This window comes from Manis javanica, chromosome 4 (genome assembly GCF_040802235.1).
Source record: "Manis javanica isolate MJ-LG chromosome 4, MJ_LKY, whole genome shotgun sequence".
Lineage (NCBI taxonomy): Eukaryota > Metazoa > Chordata > Mammalia > Pholidota > Manidae > Manis > Manis javanica.
Genome location: NC_133159.1, coordinates 113,833,429 through 113,858,142, shown reverse-complemented (window position 1 = coordinate 113,858,142; position 24,714 = coordinate 113,833,429). Strand labels below are relative to the sequence as shown.

The 24,714-nt window shown below is 47.7% G+C and overlaps 1 protein-coding gene across 14 annotated transcripts in view; it reads right to left on the bottom strand.

Moving 5' to 3' along the window:
- Positions 1–9,522: 9,522 nt before the first annotated feature.
- MPRIP (myosin phosphatase Rho interacting protein) overlaps positions 9,523–24,714 on the bottom strand; it is a 160,328-nt gene continuing 145,136 nt past the window's right edge. For 9 of the 14 annotated variants that reach the window (XM_037019523.2, XM_073234691.1, XM_073234693.1 and 6 more), the window contains 6 exons: positions 23,823–23,982; positions 22,737–22,856; positions 21,907–21,993; positions 21,343–21,505; positions 20,500–20,585; positions 9,523–16,130 (listed from right to left, as the gene is read on the bottom strand). In XM_037019523.2, coding sequence (XP_036875418.2) covers positions 16,059–16,130; positions 20,500–20,585; positions 21,343–21,505; positions 21,907–21,993; positions 22,737–22,856; positions 23,823–23,982 — 688 coding nt within the window. In that variant the 3' untranslated portion in view covers positions 9,523–16,058. Of the gene's footprint in view, positions 16,131–19,895; positions 19,962–20,499; positions 20,586–21,342; positions 21,506–21,906; positions 21,994–22,736; positions 22,857–23,822; positions 23,983–24,714 lie in introns of all 14 variants that reach the window. The other 5 variants (XM_037019524.2, XM_037019533.2, XM_073234690.1 and 2 more) reach the window with 4 other exon arrangements.

Genomic DNA, 24,714 nt, shown 5'->3' with positions numbered 1-24,714 from the left:
TTTGTTTCCCTTGCCCGGGGAGATATGTTCATGAAGAAGTCGGTCATGTTTATGTCCAAGAGATTTTTGCCTATGTTTTTTTCTAAGAGTTTTATGGTTTCATGACTTACATTCAGGTCTTTGATCCATTTCAATTTACTTTTCTGTATGGGGTTAGACAGTGATCCAGTTTCATTCTCTTACATGTAGCTGTCCAGTTTTGCCAGCACCATCTGTTGAAGAGACTGTCATTTCCCCATTGTATGTCCATGGCTCCTTTATCATATATTAATTGACCATATATGTTTGGGTTAATATCTGGGGTCTCTATTCTGTTCCACTGGTCTGTGGCTCTGTTCTTGTGCCAGTACCAAATTGTCTTGATTACTGTGGCTTTGTAGTAGAGCATGAAGTTGGGGAGCGTGATCACCCCCACTTTATTCTTCCTTCTCAGGATTGCTTTGGCTATTCAGGGTCTTTGGTGTTTCCATATGAATTTTTGAACTATTATTTCGTTGAAGAATGTTGTTGGTAATTTAATAGGGATTGCATCAAATCTGTATATTGCTTTGGGCAGGATGGCCATTGTGACGATATTAATTCTTCCTAACCATGAGCATGGGATGAGTTTCCATCTGTTAGTGTCCTCTTTAATTTCTCTTAAGAGTGTCTTATAGTTTTCAGTGTGTAGGTCTTTCACTTCCTTGGTAAGGTTTATTTTTCCCTTACAGAATATTCATGGTTTTATTTTACTTTTATTTTTATTTTATTTTGGTATCATAATCTACAATTACATGAAGAACATTATGTTTACTAGGCTCCCCCCTTTATCACGTACCCCCCACATACCCCTTCACGGTCACTGTCCATCAGCGTAGTAAGATGCTGTAGAATCACTACTGGTCTTCTCTGTGTTGCACAGCCCTCCCCGTGCCCCCCCCCCCCACATACTATACATGCTAATCACAATGCTTCCTTTCTTTTTCCCACCCTTATCCCTCCCTTCCCACCCAACTTCCCCAGTCCCTGTCTCTTTGGTAACTGTTAGGCCATTCTTGGGTTCTGTGATTTTGCTGCTGTTTTGTTCCTTCAGTTTTCCTTTGTTCTTACACTCCACATATAAGTGAAATCATTTGGTACTTGTCTTTCTCTGGGTGGCTTATTTCACTGAGCATAATATGCTCTAGCTCCAATCATGTTGCAAATGGTAGGATTTGTTTTCTTCTTATGGCTGAGTAATATTTCATTGTGTATATGTACCACATCTTCTTTATCCATTCATCTATTGATGGACATTTAGGTTGCTTTCATATCTTGGCTATTGTAAATAGTTCAGCAATAAACATAGGGGTGCATCTGTCTTTTTCAAACTGGAGTGCTGCATTCTTAGGGTAAATTCCTAGAAGTGGAATTCCTGGATCAAATGGTATGTCTATTTTGAGCATTCTGAGGAACCTCCATACTGCTTTCCACAGTGGTCGACCTAATTTACATTCCCACCAGCAGTGTAGGAGGATTCCCCTTTCTCCACAACCTCGCCAACATTTGTTGTTTGTCTTTGTTTGTCTTTTCGATGATGGCGATCCTTACTAGTGTGAGGTGATACCTCAGTGTGGTTTTAATTTTCATTTCTCTGATGACAAGCGATGTGGAGCATCTTTTCATGCGTCTGTTGGCCATCTGAATTTCTTCTTTAGAAAACTGTCTATTCTCCTCTGCCCATTTTTTAATTGGATTATTTGCTTTTTGTTTGTTGAAGTGCGTGAGCTCTTTATGTATTTTGGATGTCAACCATTTATTGGGTCTGTCATTTATGAATATATTTTCCCATGCCGTAGGGTACCTTTTTGTTCTATTGATGGAGTCCTTTGCTCTACAGAAGCTTTTCAGCTTGATATAGTCCCATTTGTTCATTTTTGCTTTTGTTTCCATTGCCCGGGGAGATATGTTCATGAAGAAGTCACTCATGTTTATGTCCATGAGATTTTTGCCTATGTTTTTTTCTAAGAGTTTTATGGTTTCATGACTTACATTCAGTTCTTTGATCCACTTCAAATTTACTTTTGTGTATGGGGTTAGACAGTGATCCAGTTTCATTCTCTTACATATAGCTGTCCAGTTTTGCCAGCACCATCTGTTGAAGAGACTGTCATTTCCCCACTGTACTCCATGGCTCCTTTATCGTATATTAATTGGCCATATATGTTTGGGTTAATGTTTGGAGTCTCTATTCTGTTCCACTGGTCTGTGGCTCTGTTCTTGTGCCAGTACCAAATTGTCTTGATTAGTGTGGCTTTGTAGTAGAGCTTGAAGTTGGAGAGTGAGATCCCCCCACTTTATTCTTCCTTCTCAGGATTGCTTTGGCTATTCGGGGTCTTTGGTGGTTCCATATGAATTTTTGAACAATTCCAATTCATTGAAGAATGCTGTTGGTAATGTGATAGGGATTGCATTGAATCTGTATATTGCTTTGGGCAGGATGGCCATTTTGACAATATTAATTCTTCCTAGCCAGGAGCATGGGATGAATTTCCATTTGTTAATGTCCTCTCTAATTCCTCTTAAGTGTCTTGTAGTTTTCAGGGTATAGGTCTTTCACTTCCTTGGTTAGGTTTATTCCTAGGTATTTTATTCTTTTTGATGCTATTGTGAATGAAATTGTTTTCCTGATTTCTCTTCCTATTATTAGTTCATTGTTAGTGTATAGGAAAGCCACAGATTTCTGTGTGTTAATTTTGTATCCTGCTACTTTGCTGTATTCCAGTATCAGTTCTAGTAGTTTTGGAGTGGAATCTTTAGGTTTTTTTATGTACAGTATCATGTCATCTGCAAACAGTGACAGTTTAACTTCTTCTTTACCAATCTGGATTCCTTGTATTTCTTTGTTTTGTCTGATTGCTGTGGCTAGGACCTCCAGTACTATGTTGAATAACAGTGGGGAGAGTGGGCATCTCTGTCTTGTTCCTGATCTCAGAGGAAAAGCTTTCAGCCTCTCGCTGTTCAGTATGATGTTGGCTGTGGGTTTATCATATATGGCCTTTATTATGTTGAGGTAGTTGCCCTCTATACCCATTTTGTTGAGAGTTTTTATCATGTATGGATGTTGAACTTTGTCAAATGCTTTTTCAGCATCTATGGAGATGATCATGTGGTTTTTGTCCTTCTTTTTGCTGATGTGGATGATGTTGATGGATTTTCGAATGTTGTACCATCCTTGCATTCCTGGGATGAATCCCACTTGGTTGTGGTGTATGATCCTTTTGATATATTTTTGAAGTCGGTTTGCTAATATTTTGTTGAGTATTTTTGCATGTATGTTCATCAGGGATATTGGTCTGTAATTTTCTTTTTTGGTGGGGTCTTTGCCTGGTTTTGGTATTAGGGTGATGTTGGCTTCATAGAATGAGTTTGGAAGTATTCCCTCCACTTCTATTTTTTGGAAAACTTTAAGGAGAATGGTTATCATATCTTCTCTGTATGTCTGATAAAATTCCGAGTTAAATCCATCTGGCCCGGGGGTTTTGTTCTTGGGTAGTTTTTTGATTACCGCTTCAATTTCTTTGCTGGTAATTGGTTTGTTTAGATTTTGTGTTTCTTCCTTGGTTAGTCTTGGAAGGTTGTATTTTTCTAGGAAGTTGTCCATTTCTTCTAGGTTTTCTTGCTTGTTAGCGTATAGGTTTTCGTAGTAGTCTCTAATAATTCTTTGTATTTCTGTGGGGCCTGTTGTGATGTTTCCTTTCTTGTTTCTGATTCTGTTGATGTGTGTTGATTCTCTTTCTCTCTTAATAAGTCTTCCTAGAGGCTTATTTATTTTGTTTATTTTCTCAAAGAACTAGCTCTTGGTTTCATTGATTTTTTCTATTGTTTTATTCTTCTCAATTTTATTTATTTCTTCTCTGATCTTTATTATGTCCCTCCTTCTGCTGACTTTAGGCCTCATTTGTTCTTCTTTTTCCAATTTCGATAATTGTGATGTTAGACTATTCATTTGGGTTTGTTCTTCCTTCTTTAAATATGCCTGGATTGCTATATACTTTCCTGTTAAGACTGCTTTTGCTGTATCCCACAGTAGTTGGGGCTTTGTGTTGTTGTAGTCGTTTATTTCCATATATTGCTGGATCTCCATTTTAATTTGGTTGTTGATCCATTGACTATTTAGGAGCATGTTGTTAAGCCTCCATGTGTTTGTGAGTCTTTTTGCTCTCTTTGTACAATTTATTTCTAGTTTTATACCTTTGTGGTCTGAAAAGTTAGTTGGTAGAATTTCAATCTTTTTGAATTTACTGAGGCTCTTTTTGTGGCCTAGTATGTGGTCCATTCTGGAGAATGTTCCATGTACATTTGAGAAGAATGTATATCCTGTTGCTTTTGGGTGTAGAGTTCTATAGATGTCTATTAGGTCCATCTGTTCTAGTGTGTTGTTCAGTGCCTCTGTGTCCTTACTTATTTTCTGTCTGGTGGATCTGTCCTTTGAAGTGAATGGTGTGTTGAAGTCTCCCAAAATGAATGCATTGCATTCTATTTCCTCCTTTAGTTCTGTTAGTATTTGTTTCACATATGCTGGTGCTGCTGTGTTGGGTACATATATATTTATAATGGTTATATCCTCTTGTTTGACTGAGCCCTTTACCATTATGTAATGTGTTTTTATCACTTGTTACTTTCTTTGTTTGAAGTCTATTTTATCTGATGCTAGTACTGCAACACCTGCTTTTTTGTCCCTATTGTTTGCATGAATTATCTTTTTCCATCCCTTGACTTTTAGTCTGTGCATGTCTTTGGGTTTGTGGTGAGTCTCTTGTAAGCAGCATATAGATGGGTCTTGTTTTTTCATCCATTCAGCAACTCTGTGTCTTTTGATTGGTGCATTCAGTCCATTTACATTTAGGGTGATTATCAGTAGGTATGTACTTATTGCCATTTCAGGCTTTAGATTCGTGGTTACCAGAGGTTCCACGTTACTTTCCTTAATATCTAAGTGTCTAACTTAAGCACTTAATATGCTGTTACAAACATAATCTAAAGGTTCTTTTCTATTTCTCCTTCTTTTTCTTCCTCCTTTATTCTTTATATATTAGGTATCAAATTCTGTACTTTTTGTCTATCCTTTGATTGACTTTGGGGATAGTTAATTTAATATTGCATTTTCCTAGTAATTAGCTGTTCTACTTTCTTTACTGTGGTTTTATTACCTGTGGTGACAGCTATTGAACCTTAGGAATACTTCGATCTATAGCAGTCCCTCCAAAATAGACTGTAGAGATGGTTTGTGGGAAGTAAATTCTCTCAGCTTTTGCTTATCTGGAAATTGTTTAATCCCTCCTTCAAGTTTAAATGATAATTTCACTGGATAAAGTAATCTTGGTTCCAAGCCCTTCTGGTTCATGGCATTAAATACCTCATGCCACTCCCTTGTGGCCTGTAAGGTTTCTGCTGAGAAGTCTGATGTTAGCCTGATGGGCTTTCCTTTGTATGTGATCTTATTTCTGCCTCTGGCTTCTTTTAACAGTCTGTCCTTATCCTTGATCTTTCCCATTTTAAGTACTATGTGTCTTGCTGTTGCCTTCTTTGGGTCCCATGTGTTGGGAGATCTGTGGATCTCCATGGCCTGAGAGACTATCTCCTTTCCCAGATTGGGGAAGTTTTCAGCAACTACCCCCTCAAAGACACTTTCTATCCCTTTCTCTCTCTCTCTTCTTCTGGTATCTTTATAATCTGAATATTGGTCCGCTGGATTGGTCACACGGTTCTCTCAATGTTCTTTCATTCTTAGAGATCCTTTTTTCTCTCTGTGCCTCAGCTTCTTTGTATTCGTCTTCTCTAGTTTCTATTTCATTTATTGTCTCCTCCACCGTATCCAACCTGCTTTTAGTACCCTCCATCATGCTCTTCAACGATTGGATCTCCAACCTGAATTCATTCCTGAGTTCTTGGATGTCTTTCCATACCTTCATTAGAATGCTGATGATTTTTATTCTGATCTCCCTTTCAGGAAGAGTCACGAGGTCCATATCATTTAAATCTTGGGAGTTGTATTAATAATTTTACTCTGGACAAGTTTCCTTTGGCGTTTCATGTTTGTGTTTGGCGCCCTCTAGTGTCCAGAAGCTCTATTCTGGAGCTGCTCAGCCCCTGAAGCAATGTTGGGGGTTGCAGGGGAGCGGTAGTGGTGCCTGGGGAGAGGAAAGAGCTGTTCCCCGCCTCCCAGCTGCTGTGCCTGTCTCCACTGCCTGAACCAGTGGGCCGAGCAGACATGTATAAGTTTTTGTCCCAGAGCAGCCGGATATGGATCCCTGCTTTCCACAAGCGGCCAGAATCCCAGTCTCCCCAGGAACTCTGCTGTGTTAACTTTCCAACCTGATAGTCATGTGAGTCTCATGAAAGCACCATGAAATGTAGGTTTGTGCTCCCAGCGCAGATCTCCGGAGCTAGGTATTCAGCAGTCCCAAGCCTTCCACTCCCTCCCTGCTCCGTTTCTCTTCCTCCCGCCAGTGAGCTGGGGTGGGCGAGGGGCTCGGGTCCCGCAGAGCCACAACTCTGGTACGTTACCCTGTTCGGTGAGGTCTGCTCTTTTCTCCAGGTGTATGCAGTCTGACGCCGTCCTCTTTCCTGTTGCTCTCTCAGGATTAGTTGCACCAACTACATTTTATAATTGTATCCAGTTTTAGGAGGAAGCCTCTGTCTCTCCTCTCACACTGCCATCTTTAATCCGTCTCCTGATTACTTTTTAACACTTCACCAAGATACATGTATCATAAAATTCACCCTTTTAAAAGATGCAATTTCACTGGTTTTTAGAGTGCTAACAGAATTGTGCAACTAGCATCTCTATCTGATTCCAGAGCATTTTCTTCACCCAAGGAAGACCCTGTGCAGAGGGCCCCCACCAGCCCTGGTAGCTGCTGGTGTACTTCCTGTCCCCACGGAGTCACGTGCTGTGCACGTCTCATAGAAACAGAATCCTGCAGTAGGGGGGCGCCATACCCACCTTCTCTCACTTCACATGTCTTCAAGGTCCATCCACATTGTAGCAACTGTCAGCGTCTTACGTCTTACAGCTAAACAGGACTCCTCTGGGGGGATGTCCCCAGCTTGTTTACCCATTCGTCACTTGATGGACATTGGGCTGTTTGCACCTTTTGACTCTTACAAATAATGATGCTGTAAACATTCCCATACAAATTTCTGTGAACATATGCTCTCATTTCTCTGAAGTGTGTACCTAAGAGTGGATTGCTGGGTCATATAACTTTATTTGCAAAGCCACCAGACTGTTCTCCAAAGTGCACCAGTAGTGTATGAGATTCCTTTTTCTCCACATCCTTGCCAACGAACAGCATCACCTGACTTTCTAGTTATACCAGCCAGTTGGGTGTGAGGTGGTATCTCATCGTGGCTTTGACTTGCACCTTCCTGAAGACTAATGAGCATCTTTTCATACACATGACAGTATACTTAATAAATTGTCTATGGAGAAATGTTCATTCAAATCCTTTGCCAATTTTTTCACTGGGTTTGGGTTGCTATAAGATTTCTTTGTATATTCTAGATACAAATCCCTTATCAGAAATGGGATTTGCAAATGTTTTCTCCCACTCTTGGGTAGCCTTTTCCTTTCTGATGGTGTTGTTTGCAGCTCAATCTACCTGTTTATGCTTCTGTTGTGTTTTAGTGTCAACATCCAAGAAGCCATTGCCCAACCTGGGGCCACAGATTTGCTCCTGTGTTTTTGAGTCTTATGCTCCTGGCTCTTTAGGTCTATGAAGCATTAACCATTTTGAATTAATTTTTGTGTATGGTGGGAGGTAGGGAGGTCTGACTTCATTGTTTTGCATGTGGATGGCTTGATATCCAAGCACTATTTTTTGAAGAGATTATTCTGTCTGCACTGGTCTTGGCACCCTTGTCAAAAATCAATTGAGAATAAAAGCAAGTGTTTAATTCTATTCCACTGATTTATATGTCAGCCTTTATGCCAGTGCCACACTAGCTTGACTACTTAAGCTTTTTAGTGAAGTGTTGAAACCCAGTGAGTCCTCTAACTTCTTTTCTAATGTTGTTTTGGCTATTCTGGGTCTCCTCAAGTTTTCACAGGAATCTAGAGTTAGGTGATTTGACTTCTGCGGAAGTCGGGGCGTGTTGCCATCCTAACAGTACACTTTCCAATCTGTGACCACAGGCTGCCTCTGCATTTATCTACACCTTCCTGTAGTGCTTTGTTGTTTTTGTGTACAGGCCTTATGCTTCCCTTAATTTATTCCCATTATTTTATTTTTTTTGATGTTAGCTCAAACGGAATTGCTTTCTTGAGTTGTTTCAGGCTGTTTACTAGTGTATAGAAATACTTTGATTTTTGAATATGAATCTTGTGTCTTACTAAACTTGCAGCAATATAGTTTTACTTCTTCCAAGATGGATGCCTTTCCTTTTCCTTGCCTAATTGCTCTGGCTACAGTCTCCAGTAGAGTGAACAAACATTGTGAGAACAGGCAACCTTGTCTTGTTCCTGATCTTAGAGGGAAAGCCTTCAGTTGTTCACCATTGAGTATATCATTGACTGTGGGTTTTTCATGTCCTTTTATCAGGTTGAGGAAATTTCCTCTATTCCTAGTTTGTTGAGTGTTTTTATCATGAGTGTTGGACTTTCCAAATGCCAACTGATTCTTAGAAGTACAGACAGCATTAAAAAAAAGTGTTAAAGCTATTAGAACAGCATTACACTATACCAGTGTTCAAAAACTGTGTATGTTTGACTCATTTTTTAATGGGCACAAAATTATCAAAACATCCTTGAACAACTGAATAGCATACTGAAAATATGTATTTTATCCTTTATGTCCACATTCATCTTTATTTTTCTAAGTTTTATGAATTCCTAAATTGATTTCCAATAGGTAAAGTCAAACTTCTTTTCCCTGTGTTTACCTGAATAAAAGTCTGGATTCTACAGTCATTTTCACTTATTTTATTGCAAATGTTAGGCAATACTGGAAATAATTCTTTCTTATTTTCTTTTTAGTGGGTCACAGCCAGAATTTTAAAAAAATTAAATGGAATGGAGATATGATACAGCCTAGTAAGGGTGCATTATTTTGTGAAATTTGGGGTTGTGGTTGGGGTCCTGAGGTAAGATGTGCTTCCCTTTTTTAAACAAAAAGTAAAACTTTACTGTAATAAATCTATTAAGAAGGGGGCAGGTATGAGTAGTTGTGATTCCTTCTCATCAGTATTTCTGACTGTCCTTTGGTCCCCTGAAGGTTTCTGTAACTGAGCCAATCACCTTAGATTCTGGGTCTAAAAATATTTATACTGTGTGCAACTGAGTGTGAGGATATTAAATCTCGAGGTTTATGGGAAAGCTCCTGAATTCAAAATGCTGACAATAATCCAAAACTAAAAAAAAAAAAGTAAAAATAAAAGATAAAAATAAAAACTCCCATTATAAATCTTTAGGCCATTGACCAGTTCCTGACTTTTGACTTAAATGCATTATTTTTTGCATATGTCTGTCTTGCCATGAAACTGAACCTCATTCACAGCATGCAAAGGGCAATGCAAAAATAGTTTATTATGATATAGTTTAGGAAAGTTAGGAAATATTTACAAAGTAGAAATTATCAGCTACATCCATGGGAATCTAGTACACCACACAGAAGAATAAATATTTTGACAAAGTAACATTTCAATTGTAGCGAACAGTTTGTTCAGAAACCTTGTTAAAAAAAAAGCCTCAAACTAAACCATAAAGTCTTGAACTGTCAAAAGAGAGTTTAGCTGACCAGGCTCTCTTCTCCAGGGCCCAGCAGCCTGGCGGACGGTGGCCCCCAGGTGGGCTCTGCCCCAGGACCTGCCTCTGCCCGGGGCTCTCTGGAGTGGGAGGCGTGCTGGGGAGTCACCTGGGCTCTGAAGGCCCTTTCTCTGCAGGGCCTTGTAGTCTGGTAAACGCTACCGTTTAGTCTTAGTCAATTAAACTCCAGCTGCAATTATACAAGCCTGCTCTTTGAACACCCATCTCACTTGCAGAGATAGCAGCGGAGGCGGGAGTGACTGCTGCCCATCCCTCCCAGACTTGTCACAGCAGGAAAACCACCTGTTCCTCATTCTGTTCGCTGCTCAGCTCCTTCGGCAGTTGGGCACGGTGCATTTTGCCTTTAGTAGCTGAACTGAGACATTCCCTCTGACAGAAGGCATGTCTTCAGAAATATCATTAAGAACTATGTTGGGGAGCTGCTTAGAGACTTTGTGTTTTAAGATTATTACTTAGGAAAACCACATGAATAATTATCACTTAGCTGGTATTAAGTCCTAACAGTCAGTAAATAAGTTAATACTAAAGGTAAATCCTAGAATCCATTTTAATTGAAGCTTTGTGATATAAACATGACAGAGCAATGAATTTAGTGTTCTGTATAATCTATTCATAGCTTTTGATAAAGTAAAACTGAAATGTGATACAACTAGTTGTGAAGCGGAAGAGAGCAAGGGCGGGGCTGTGGCAGGCCATACGCAGCATCCTGGGAGGGCCCCGCCACTGTGTTCCATGCATGAGAACCCAGTGTCTGTCCTCCTGGGCCATCTTAAGACAACTACTGGACACTCCAATTCTCACATATTTTGTGACTGAATGTCTCCCTAGCAAACTGACGGAGCACACTGTAAATAGCAGCGCTGCTGGTTTTGTGGCTTCCGTGCTATTTCATAGTGACCCAAGAGCTGAGGAGAGGCAGGTGCTTAGTGAGTCTGCAGGGAGCCTGCCCAGTACAGTCACAGGTCACCCATTTAGACCCTGATGCCAAGCGCTGTGCTGAGACTGCCTGCAAATCGTGAATTATTACGGGAAGGACCTGGTCAAGATGCCAACGACCATACCTTCACTCCCCTGACTTCCCTCGGGGGCTCCGAGTGGCTCTAGCAAGAGCAAGAATTACAGAATTCTTTCAGTGAAGGTGACCTGTTTTAGATATTGTAGTGTTTAAAGCCACCTGTGAAATGACCGAAGCTTTTAAAAAGATGTATCAGTCATGAAAAACCTTTCCTTATAATACTGAGTGGGGTTGTGCTGTACCCAAAGCTGTTCTATCTTAAAAAAGGATGTCTATAGAAGATTTTTCTAAACCCACAGAAACTTTGTCACAAAAAACCCTGCAGTAACTTGAGTAATATTTACACTGCTTGCTCTTAATAATATACAGGTTATTTTGAAGAAAATAAACAACTGCTTTTAAATACAGAGAAATCAGAAGCCACACTGAATGCCAGGGGCTCATCTCCAGGAGGTGCAGTGTGAACACTGAGGAACAGGGCTGCAGGCGGGTCCCTGTCTCAGCGGGTAGTGTGGGGCACCCTGAGCTCCTACTCTGTCGAAAGGCTCCAGAGAAGGGAGACCTCTTCCTTTCTCAGAGAAACAAGAATACTTGGGACTCATTCTCAAAAAGGCAAAAGAATGAGTCTTTCCTAGAAGACAAGCTTGAGAAACTGATATTGCTCCCTTCCAGCTGGATTCATGTCGTCAAAGAACCACCCGAAGTGGTTTTTCGAGGCTTCACTTCAGGCTGATCCTAAGCTTGTTTTCAGCCATGGGAAGTATGGTCTTGCCAGAAGTGTCTGACACAGGCAGGAAGACACACACCTTCCCTGGTGCAGCGGACACGCACCTGATGGGCGTGCGGACGGACCGGGCATGGCCTGTGGCGGAAGCGCCATGCCCCGCAGCCCTGCTCCTTGGTGCTGAGGACAGGGAAGGGCTTGGTGGGTAAGACGACCTCCCGCGGGGCTATAAGCCTGGTGTCTGAGCTCACACCCCAGGGATCTGGTGACCTGGGAAGGTCAGAGGGATGAGTTTGTATACCAGCAAACGTACAAGTGTGATGTTTGTGGAAAAGTGACCAGTGGCTCGTGTCGGACTGAAAAGCACTGTGTTACCAGCATTGAGAGGCTCCTTTCTCTCAAGAATGACAGCAGGTAAAGAGATACGATGGAAGACAGGTAAGAACAGGGTGCAAAGACCCCCATCTCTGGAACCTTAGGAACAGGCTCTTCCCAGGCCCTTCATGAAGGGCAGGGGTGACTGCCGCAGGCAGAGCGCTCTGCTCAGCCGAGTGGGGCTCCGGCAACAGTTAGAACCTGCTCATTACCAAGCAAGCTCCTACCGAGCAGAAGGCCCTGTGACAGCTCCGCTGCCCGGGACTTCAGGGTGAGGGAGGCCAAATGGGAATTTTCCAGAGGGGAGAAAGAAGCCTCTGACTAAGAGTCAAGTGGTTTCCTTTCAGCTCCTCATTCCTTTTGAGCAGATACTACACCCCTCCCTGTCCTTTGCAAAACTTTGAAAATACTTAAATTTCCTCACTTTCTTGGTAATGAAGGGATCACTGAATTTGGTAGTTTTTTGAAATTGTGTCTATAACGGAAAGTGTTAAATTCCAAGCTTCTTTAGGGCAATGCGGAAGAAACTTTTCATTTTAGGAAAAGTGAATGTTGATGGGTTGCATCCCTTTCACTCCAACAGAAAGCAGCCTTGAGTCCCGCAGAAGCAGGAGTGCCTGAGCCAAGAGCGGGGCACGCCCCTGGCAGCGTGGCCGCACCATTGCCGGGGGGGGCCAGAGGCCCTGGCAGCGCATATCCATGGGAAATCTCAGCAAGTGCGGAAGCGAAGAGAGCTTTTCTAAGAAGTACGCCGCCTGCTGCCTCCGGGCAGGGAGTGCCCCGGCGGGCCTGCACAATGTGCCCGGCTGGAGCAGCCTCAGTGACTCCACGGCTGGTGGGAAGGGGTCACAGAGTAGGTATGTGGTCTCCGGACCCCGCAGGGTGGGCAGGCACTGTGCTGCCCTGACCCCTCAGGACGAGCTCAAAAATAATTTTGTTCACGGGGCTGCCAGGCAGCAGTGGTAGATTATGCTTATTCTCAGGCCAGAAATCAGTGTCCACCCACCTCTGCGGCAACATGAACAGTATTAAGTAGCTCTACAGAAACGTCTTTAGGCCCTCGATTTTGTCTCTTGGCCTAATCTGCCAGAATTCCTTTCTAGGCAGATTTCTGGCCTGCCCAAGACCCCACAGTCCAGGCCTTCCTGCTCTCTGCCTCTCCATGGGCCAGACTCACAAAGGGCCCAATCTCAGCTCTTGATAAAGCCTCCCGTTCCCAGCGCGGTGCGTCACCCACGCAGCCTCAGGTCTGCCCACAAACCCAGGCTCACTGTGGTGCTCGAAGCACAGCTTCAGGTCTCAGTGGCAGAGTGCTGCCTGCCACTACACTCCACTCTGCCCGCCGTGTCACCTCTGCCAGGGAGGCTGCAGACAGCCCCGGCCGCCAGGACTGCTAGCTTTCAAACCTGCTCAGCCCTGGACCACACGTCCAGGAAGGAGTGTGACCAGCAGAAAGTGCTGCTCCATGTGTGTACAAGGGCACGCACAGGCAGCACACACTGTAATTTTCACATATCTTAAAAACTGTCAAACGAAGTCCAATTTATTTTTCCCAAATTTTCCCCATTTTCCCATGGCCTACTTGGAGCAAGCAGACTCCAGATGAGGTAGTAAAATGTCTACAGGAAATTAGGTGCGATCATGAAACAGGCCCACGTTAGCACCCCGACCCAGGAGTGGCGCGAATGCCCTGGGCTCCCGGTCACCGTGTCCCATTTGGCACTGCCTGCAGTGCAGCCCCCGAGGGAGCCTTCTCTGCTGACCCAGAGACCCGCTCCCCCTCCGCACCTGCTCCTTCTCTCTGGAATTCAGTGGCCAGACTTCCCCCTGAGGGCTTGGATGCCTGCATACTGCACACAGAGGAGGTAGGTGGGACGCTCTTTGTTCTGCTGTTCACTCCAGCTGGAAGATGGGACTCAGCAGGCAGTTCAGACCTGGTTCTGAGCCAGACAGTAGTTGTCACTATGTGGTGACAGCCATGCCAGGTAGGCTTATGGCATTTTGGGGAGGATGCAGGAGCAAAGCACAGGGCACCCCCATGTCTTAGCTGGCTTGGCATTTGCAGTCCAATCCCTAGCAGCCCCACGCTGAACCAGCCCCAGGGAGGGGGGCGAGTCCTGCTGTCTGAGGTGAGCAGGCCTTCCACCCCCAAGGGCTGCCCTCAACACACTTGTTCCCCAGATTCCTGAGGCCTAACCTTGGGAAGTGATGCAGTGAACACAGCGCTCTCCTCACAGCGGACCACACCCCCACAGCTCGGCCAGAGGCAGATGGGGTCTCAACTGGGAGCACCGACCTTGCCCCGAAACCCCCGGGAGGGCTGGAGGAGGGCCACAGAGGCAACGGCACTAGACGGGGTGAAGGGACAACATGGAACCATGCCCAGGCAGCCTGTGCAGACCAGGCGACAAGGGCCACCAAGGCCCGTGGACGTCCTATCACTGCACTGAGGACACACAGGTGACGCTATGCAGACAGCGCGGCCCACAGGGCCCTGGGCATTCTTTCCATGTACCTCCCTTCTGAGCGCAGTGCACAACCAGGGCCTTCTAAAAACGCTGCCTCTGCAAAGGTGTTGGGGGCAGTGTCTGAGAAGAATTAAAATAAGATAGCTGATATTCTCTTGCCTTAGACAAGGAAGAGTATTGACCAGGGGGCAATAGGTGTGGGTTAGGGCTCAACAGTGAGGAGAGAGTGCATGCAGGTAAGGCTTAAGCACAACTCCCGGCCCCTCTGTCTTGCCCTCAGGACTGCCCCCAGGTGACCTTGTCCGTTAACTTGGTGTAAAAACTGGGCAAGATGATTTCTGTTTTTGCCCCCAAAGCATTCACAACCCAGAGCCTACCAAACTAACTCAAGCTTATCAACATAGAGCAAAAACATGACTGATAAATAAAGTCGGAGGACCAATAGCTGCAGGGCACCAGAAGGAGCTCCTGCAGACACTTTTCTCTAATCCCTCACCCTGCTCCAACCGCACAGAACCAGTTCCCATGTGGCTGCGGCTTGTTTAGACTCCTTGTCTTGGCAGGAATGATGTTTTCATGCGGACATAGTAAAAACCCCAATTTAAGAGATTTTTCACTATTAGTATTATAATAATAGTGCCACAGAGTGTTTTGTGGCTGTACAATGGTTTCACTCAAACTGTTAGAAAAACACAGCTGCTCCATGCAGCACAAGAGCCTTTCAGAGTTTACAGATATTAGAGTTAAGAACACTCAGTGGCAACTTTCACCTGATTCTGACATCCTCTGGACTTTCTTCCTGACTTAACACAGGGGTCTTCTCTCAGCCTTGTCAAGAACAATGCAGTCTTTCTAGAAAGGCTGTCTTCTCTACAGGGTTCCCCACGAGGACCACCATTGTCTGCAGCCACAGCCTGGAAGCCCCAGGCCAATGATCCAAATAATTATAACAGGTCAGTTACTAGTGACCAAGAAAGGAGCGATTGTAGGAAGGAATGAGAGTGGCCGGGGTTTTGTGCAAGATTTAATAAAAAACAAACAAAAATAGGAATGGCTGCTTTCAACATTTTCCAGGCTGTGAAAGATTGACCACCATTACCTGGGGTGTGGTTCTAAGCTGCATTAGAGGAACAAGTACAAAATGCTCTCCTCCTCCCAAGCCAGAAGGTGCAAGTCAAGGTTGTGAGCCATGCCCCTTGCCCTGCTCCTCTGCAGGCTAGTGACCTGTCAGTGCCGTGATCCAGGCCGAACCTTGTCCTGAAGGCTTGTTCCTGCTCCAGGCGACCCGGTGCGCAGCAGAGCTGGCGCTGTGGGACCCTGACCCCATGCGGCGCTCAGAGGGACACAGCTAGCTTATCGCCAGGCTGCTGGGCCTTAATACTGACAGTGAGTGCGTGGGCCAAAGCAGGGAGGGGACGAACAGACCACCCGGAGCACGCCGCCCTCCAGGCCCCTGCTGCTTGGCTGACTTTAGAAACCATGGGAGAAAGCCTTGATAAAGACAAATAGGAAGTCATAATCAACACAGCAGGGAATGGTGTGAGCCCATAAATCAGTCTCTCATGCATCCATACCCACAGTTAATGATGACAATAATAATAAGAAGAGGAAAGGTACAGACAGAACACAGCGCTTGGGTCGTGCCGCGCAAGCTGGGCAGGGTGTGTGTTCAAGCTGAAGGGAATACAGCTAGTCTTTCTTCAAGTCCCTGGATTCAAAGAGCTTCAAGCGTTCTTGTATGGTCAGGCCTTCCTTCAGACTCTGGGTGGACACGAGAGCAGGAGAAAAACGAACAGACCATTAACCACCAGGCCCGGTGCCCCGAGTGCAGGGTGCAGAGGCGGGGGGTGGGGAGGGGAGGGCGGTGCCGGGAAGGGGCTGGGAGGGGTGGGGACGGGGCCCTCTGGAGATTAGTGGGCCATGCTCAGGACAGAGACGTCCCCTGGGAAACGGTGTTATCTGGATGAAAAAGGAAAAATTCAGAGAAACAAGACCATGTGTATAAGAAGCTGAACTCTGAGCTTAGAGCTCTTTAGACAGGCAGCAATCAGATCCCCTGAGCCAGAAAAAAGGCTGTGCCAAGAGCTGGAAACCCGCCATCCACGCCCTCCCAGGTGAGCTGTCCTGTCTGCGCCCAGGAGGACCAGAGCTCCGGGGGCTGTGCTGGCAGAATACACGCAGGCTGGGGCTGACCTCCCTGCCCTCTGGGCTGCTTCCCTCAGACCCACTCTCAGCACTTCCTGACCAGAAACTGCTGGATTCACTATTATTAGATATTCACTATGATTAGATATCAACATATTTACCAAGATTTCCAGGTTGTTTGTATGGGACCTTGGTAAAGTTTAAATCTGTGTGCCCTGAGATGAACAATACTTTGAGGGGCAGAATATTTCCTACTTTACTCTTGGAAGCTTTTCCCAAGGTTTAGTTTCTGGATGAGAAGAGGAACGTTGCTTGAGAGCATGCCTGGGATGTCTGGGGATGAGTGGATTCTAGACTTGGTTCCTTAGCTGCCACCTGACCTGCATGGCAAGTCCCAGCACCAGGCTCAGACTCGCCAGCTCCTCCAGCTTGCATGTGCTGGAGCCGACAGAGGTACAGGCCTCACTGAGGCAGGAAACACGGGCCGGCCCCTGGTGCAGCATCCAGGCCATCACATTGGTCTCAGCCAACAATGGGAGCACCGTGAAACGAATGTGGGGACCCGCACCGCGCTGGCCCTGTGGGCCCCAGAGCCCGGCCCAGAGGCTACAGCTCTGGCACCCCGCACTCAGCCTGAGGCCTCTAAGCATCAGGTCTGCGGGGCTCGGAGAAGAGGGGTGGGCCCTGGTGGGCCCCCAGCACCACCTGAATAGTTTTTATTTCTACTGCACAGCTGTATGTGTGTAAATGTATAGAGAGTTGAATTTTTTTAAAAGGAGAGGAGTCTAATGCTAACTGCTTTGAAACTCATGGTCCACACAGTCCTCCACATAAGCAGTTGGTTAGTGTCACCTGCAGCTCACCCGAGTAGGTCGGAAGATGGGGGTAATCCCCACCCGACTGCACAACTGCCCCAGATGCTCCCGGGTCTCTTCTCCCACATGCTTCAGGTCACGGGCTCTCGTCTGCATGGCAGGCAACCTCATACAGGTGCTGGGCAACGTGTGGCCATGGAACAGGAGGTCCCGCACCTAAGTGCCCGGCTCACAGACAGGCAGGCCCCATTACATGCCACACTGCTGTCTAGCTGGGGACTTCCCGACGGGAGGGCAGAGACCTAAGGGACAGTGAACAACCCATCTCTGGGTGTGGTCCCCCTGTGCATGGTCACAAGCCCTCGAATGACAGTTCCTGTTGTGCTCAGGGACAGGCAGCTGGAGAGCAGGGCAAGCAGGGCAGTGAGGGGCAACCCAGGCCACACGCTGCTGCCCACACCAGCTGTGAGGGCAGAAGCAAACCCCACCAACCCCTTGCACCCAGAGGAGGGCCCTTGGGGTGCAGCTGGCTCCCTTACGGCTCATTCTTCCCACAGGCTGGTCTCTCCAACAAACACCTCCATTACCCTATGCTCAGACTACCAGCAGGGCCTCTGTGGGGACCCTGTGGGAAAGAGTCACTGGTCTCAATTCTAGAAGCCATCCTGCTCTTAGGCAATGAACTTGCTTTGACTTTTACAGGTGCTGAGCCTTTCTCTCCTTTTGAGGGAGGCAGGATATACCACCAGAACATATGTAAAAAATATCAATCTGTACATATCACGTCCCTCATCAAAAAGCACCAATAACAGGTTCAGTTTCTGGGCAACATTGTTCCCCTTCTTTCCAGGGGGGGTCTCGACACACGGCCAGGGAAGCGGCCTGCGCCCCGGCCCTGGCCCTCGTGGACGTCTGCAGGCTCCAGTCGTCCCACTCAGGCTAGCAGGAGGTCTCCGAACCTGGCTTTTCTTCTTGTGCTGGAACTTGGCCAAACCTGGACTCCAACACTGCTCTGGGAAAATGCTGTCCCTGGGCTTCTTTCTACCCTTGTCTGGGTCCCGACCTGGGACCAGAGGTATCCCTGGAGGCCTTGACAGGCCCTCATGGGTGCCTGGCAGTTTCCTCTGCCCTTTGTGCCAGCTCTATCCTTGCCAGCAGAAAAGGTTTCCCAGCATGCCTCACTGCAAAGGCCCTTATAACAGTCTTCTCACCAGTTTTCTGGCCTTCTGTCCAGAGACAGTGTATTTTCACTCCCCCACAGGGATTTGCAAGCCCTGTGCAGTCCATTATGACAGGGTGAGGGCCCTGCAGCAGGGTTTCCTGAGAAAGATCCTGGTGGAAGCCTTCTGTCACCTGCTACTCACAGGGATGAGTGAAGGCCACATAACTAACAGTGACCTTATGGCAGCCACAGGTCAGCCTCAGCAAGGAGGCAGAACCGCCACCCAGAAAACTGAACCAAAGAACAAGTCTTTCTACTGAACAGAATGTCTTTCATGTGTATGGAAAAAGCCCAAACTAAGTTTTCAATCAAGCCTAAACCATATTTGGTTATAAGTGTCTTGGGACTGTAGTAAAATAAGCAAAACTAAACTGACTAGGTTTAGAACAGATGGATCCTCCTGAAGTTCTTTCTAAAGCAAACCTGTTTCCCCCAGGCCCTGGGCTGAAGCCCCTTAGCCGAGGCCACAGGGGCTCTGAGAGTGAGTCATGGGCCCATGGGCCAAGGAGCCAGGCTGTAGGGCCCCATACCCCAGCAGTGTCCTTCCTGCTGGGACTGGCCAGGCCAGCATGCTTCCCGTGTCTAATGTCCACACGAGTGAAGGAGACAGAGCCAGACCAGCAGGTGAGACACCGTGGAGGATGCCGGGAGCGTCTGGGCACGGGACCCACCATCCGCAAGTCCATTTCAAACAGGCTGACAGCTCTCAGCCAGCATGTCAGTGCCCCACCTCCTTTCTTAGTATCACTGCTTCCCATGTTACCCAGTGAGAGCTCCTGTTTTGTTAAAAAAAAAAAAGACCCACTTCAGGTAAATATTTAGCTCCCATTACTTGTAGCCATCTTGTTCCACTGAGTGTTTCTCCAAGCTACAACCATGAGGTATCAGCTCCCTGGGCCCTGCCTCCTTGGCCTGTTAGCCTGGGTGGGGAGTGGGGTCTCAGTTTGTCCATGGCTGCTGGTTGCCTGGCAGTCTGCCTCCTGACAGAGGGAAGAGGGGCTTCCCTAGAGAATGTGGGGCACATGGACCATCCCACATGCGTGCTGACCAGTGCCAGGAGTGGCTCACATGCCTGTGCCCACCTGTGGTGCTGGCCTGTGGGCAGGCCTGCCGAGCTGGGAGGAGAACTCCCCTCAGCAAGGGGTCAACTCTGTTAAGAGGTTCTAGTGCCAGCAAACTCCCGAGAGGAGGTTAAAGAAATGTCACTTGGATTGTGTATGTGCTGGAACAGGATGAATCAAGGTAGCAATAAAACAAGGCGTTTGTTCTGGAGGTGTGAGCAGTACATGCAGGTAGCCACCCCCTTGAGGGTGGCAGGTGGGTGGGTGGTAAGAGGTGGTTTACCTACATGACATGGGACCTGGAAGCGGGCTCGTTTCAGTTATCCCATGAGACCTGCTCAATTACGGACTGTCAGAGGAAAGAGCAAAAAATAAGACACACACACACACAATAAATCCTCAATGCAACACGCTCACCACTACCCCCTCCACCCATACTTCCCATGGAGAGGCACGCAGTGGGGCAGGGACACACACTGGGGATTTGCCAGTACAACTGGGGAAGGGGTACAGTCAGCTTCCTTTCTTGAAGGCTGGCAGTGTCAGTATTAAACTAAGGACGTGGGAAGAACAATACGTAAGAGAGCAGGCTGACCTAGGAGGCCGGGGTGAAGTCTGGCCTTGGTGGTCCAAGGTGGACCTCACTCCCAGCCCTGCTCTCATAGGCCTAGCCCCTCAACTGTCACTGTCAGAAGGCGGTTCAACTGCTGCTGAAGGACACACAAAGCTCAAAGCCACCAGAACTGGTCCGGCAGGTAGGCTTGTGGGCCTGGGTGAGCGCTGGGACCCTGGGACCCTCCGCTGTGGCCCACAGTGGGCTTTGAGTGGGGCTCCTCTCCCCAGTGCCCTCGAGCCCCACACACCTGAGGACTGGAGACCAGGCTCACCTTGGATCTGACGTTTCTGAGTTGCCGGCTGACACAGGATCTGTCTTTCTTCAAGAAGTCAGGATTGCTTTTAGATTTCATTATATCTGAAAGAACAAATAGACCTATTACTTTGTTTTCTAAAACCCTCTGTAATCAGACTGAATGTTTAAAAATTTCCCAAGCTTACTGTTAATTGCCACACACTTAGGGCATTTTAAACAACTTTAAGGGAATTCAAAGCCAATAACCATACAACACACTGGATCATTTTCAGAACAACTCAAAGTGTGGGAACAACCACAGGATGCCTGCACGGCACTCAGTTGGGCTTCTCCAGCCCGTGTCTGACTGCAGGCCGAAGCGACATTCACTGCAGGGAGCTTAGGACACTTCACTGCAGGGCTGCAAGGCACTGCTGAGCAGACCAACTGTCCCCATGATTCATTTATCCCCACCTTCCTCCCGAGAACCCCGGACTGTTATAAAACAAAAAGGCAAGACAAAGTCCTTCTCGTGACCTACAAGATGACCCCCATTAATAGTTTGGTGTGTTGTCCTTTAGACTTCTTAAAAATGGCCACCTAAAGCAATCTATCAGTTATGCCATGCCGTATGCCCTGGGCATGTGTGGGTTCTTTTTTAACTTAATATATTTATGGATCTTTTTCTTTGGTGAAACAAAGAAACCACTTTATCTCTTTTAAGAATGGCACAGTATTTCATTGGGTAGCGATATCATAGTTTAAATAATCCTCTATTAGCCACAGAGACTAGTTGGTTCCCCCCATTTTGAATTAAGAGCCAGTAAAACCACACACATCAGCCCATGCCACTGCTGTGCCCTGGAGCCTGGGGACCCACCGTATCCTGTCACGGGGGTGTGTTCAGGGGGCTTTTCGCCCAGTGCCTCTGTGGCAGCCTTCAGCTGCTCCCGCAGCCTGCTGACGTCGCAGTCCGCCTTGGCCCTCACGATGCTGAGCTCGGTGTAGATGTCCTTGTACTTGTCACTGGCGTACTTCTTTTCCTTAGGGACAAGGGACAGGAGCGGATGGGGATCATGGCCAGGCCAGGAGGTTCTGCCATCTCCTCTCTGACTCCAGGAACACCCTGAAGGAGACTGGCAGGCTTCACCAAACTCTCCTTTCCCAGGATGGCATTTCTCCCAGTCTCCCTGTCACCAGCAGGACCCTGGAGGCATGCAGAGCGAGGACCCCGTGGGACAGGGCGGGCTCATCTGCACCCCACCTGTTGTAGGCTGGCATTTTCAGAGAACTCAAGTTTGAAACCACATTCCTCATGGAAATGAGACCTGCTCTTAGAGCAGCCTGTGATGTGGGCACACAGGGAGGCCCTCTCAGTTCCTGAGGCATGTGTTACTGCCCTGAGCCCATACTCCAGATGCCCCCCGAAGGTGATGGACATTACCCGTAATGCCGTCTGCAGCTCATCCTTGAGAGAGCTGATCTCCTGCTTTAGGTACTGTATTTCCGATTCCTTGACCCGCAATAAGACCTAAAACGAGACAGACATTAGAGCAAAGGGACTTCCTTAGTCCCGAGGGCAATGGTGGAGAGGCGAGCAGAGCGCCGCCCCACAACCCACAATGAGCAGGCGGCTCTCTCCGCATGCTCACAAACATCCAAGCACAAGTGCCAGCTGATGTGGGTGAAAAACTGCTAACAGCTTATATGTTACGTGCAGAAACGGGAAGAGGGCAGATTACCACTGCAACTGCCCCTGGACCCAGGAACCCCTCAGCACCAGGGACCTGGTGAGCCCTTAAGGGCATCCTGTTGTAACTTGTGTTGAACTCAACTTCTCCACATCATTTAGTATGAGCTGTTTTCATGATGAAATTTTAATTGAATGGAGAGAAATCTAAGTGCTTTACAAAAGAACACCTTATACACAAAAATCCATCATTCTGACTTAAAATGAACCTCCATGATCCTGAGTAACAGGGTGTTACAGAATCTCACGGAGCTGTCTGTTCCAATAGTTATTAGATGCTTCATTTTGGGTGGTTCGTGTTTGTGGGGTGGCCTTGAGTTGAGCAGTCCCTCCTCTGGGGACACCACCTGGGTGAGTGCTCCTCTTTGGCGCCCTGGGGTGACTGGGGGCTTCCCGCGTCCTTCCCCTCTCACTGTCTCCAGTCTCATTCCTGCAGTGACACTGCAAGCAAGGCCCTCCCTGGCCCCCACCTGGGGCTCATGCAGTGCAGAGCTAGGTAAAGGGGGGCTTAGCTCCAAGTGTACCTCTAACTCATAGGCATCCTTCCCCTGTGTGAGAGGTGAGCCAGTGGCCTCCCCACCAGTGTCCCCGGTCAGCAGCGTCCGTAACCGGGCGATCTCTGCAGCCAGGCGGTTGTTTAGCTCCTGGGGGACAGCAACACAAGAGAACAGGGACATGCAACAGTGCTGCTTGGGGCCACGTGCGCAGCACGACCAGGAGACATTGTTTTCCCACAAGCAGCAGGCAGAGATGTGTGAGCACAGGAGGCCACAGGAGGGCTCGTGCATCTTCAGATTTCACATGCGAGGTGGTCACCGCACAGGATGTCCATCCCTGCAGAGCTGTCTGCTTGGCTGTGCATCCAGAGAGCTGTGTGTGTGGGGCTCCTGACCCTGAACCTGTCCTCACTGCTGCTTCTGCAGGGTTAGCCCTGCTGCCCTCCCCACCCACTTTCTGAACCTTCTTCGAATGGACAGGTGGTCACCTTGGGCTGCCATGGTGACTACGTGGAGCCAGTCCTGCCAAGGCTCCCTCACAGGGGTGCTATGTGCCCAGAGGCTGTGTGTCTGCTTAAGGCCTGGGGGGTAGAGTGGGAGGGTCGTGGGGACGAAGTTCGATTTGGTACCCACAAGAGGCTTATACTGAACTAAATAACCCTGTACCTCAAGCCTTTCCATTAGCCAGGATTTTAAATGCACCCCAATTTTCTGAGGAGCAGGCAAATTTTCAGAGAATAATCTGACAAAATAAATGTGGGCAGTGTATGGTCTTGACTGGGAGATGCTGAAACCTGGTCTCGGCCTTGGGGATAGGAGATCTGAGCCAGGTGTGAGGGCCCAAGCGCCGCCCAGCAAGGACGAAGCAGGAGCACAGAGGCACCTGGAGGAGACACCGAGACATCTTGGAGCCTCCAGTCTCCAAGGGGCCGCAGGCAGAGATGCCCCTAACTTAGACAGCACATTGCAGGCCAGCCCCAGCTCCACCTCCTGCAGGGAGTCTTTGCCAATGCACTAAGGGGAGTGCCTACAGGTCATGTGGCTGCTCTGCGGCTCAGGGGCTCTTGGGGCCTCCTCAAAGGAGGTGTGGCCCCAGCGCCAGCACGGGCTCACCTGGTTGTGGGCGTTGAGCTCCTGGTTCTCCCGCTGGCACTGCCGCAGGGCCTGCCGCTCAGCCTCCAGTGCCTGGGCCAGGTGGGCATTCTCCAGGCACTTCTGTGAGTACTGCTCTGAGAGGACCTCCAGCTCCCGCTGCACCGACTGCAGCTCCTCCCTGGGGAGAGGGCACTGCTCACTCCACTGCCCACACCCTCGGTCCAGGCCGGACAGGCTCTGTGCCCGGTCGTGAAACGAGGGGCGATGAGACACAACGGGAGGAGCCGAGTGACAGAGAGCAGAACCTGTGCATTTTGTTGTCCCAAGTTTGTGCCCAACTAAATAAAGGATCAGTTAAGAGGCACTTCAGGTTTACAGAAATCTATTCTCCATCCTTTGTCATCCTCTTTCAAGCTGCTTCATAGTTTCACAGACAAAACTTCTCTTGAGATGTCAGGAGAGAATTCACTCATCCGTGCCCAAAAAGGTCCTCTTTCTGAGAGAAGGCAGGCTTGGCTTTGTTTTCAGCCCTAACTTTGAGGCAATCTGTGTCTGATAACCCAGTACCAGGCTCCATCCACACTCAGAAAACCAAAGCCTGTGACACTGTTCTCAGTTACCCTGGACTCCTTGAGCAGGGCTGCTTCTCCCACCGAGGTACCTCAGGCAGCTGCCCAGGCCCCACGCACCTGTCACCCCCTCCAGCCAGATGGGTGTGACTGTAGTGCGAAGGATGCCGCCTGCCTGGCCTGGCCCTGACTGCCCTGAGCAGGAGCACAGAAGACGCAGGGACCTGGGCTCTGCAATGTCCTCAAGCCCTGCGGCGCAGGCTAGCTCTGCACGGCTCTTGCAGTGGCCAGGTCAGCGGGTGCGGGTCCTACCGAGGGAAACTGAAGAGCAGCCTGCTGGC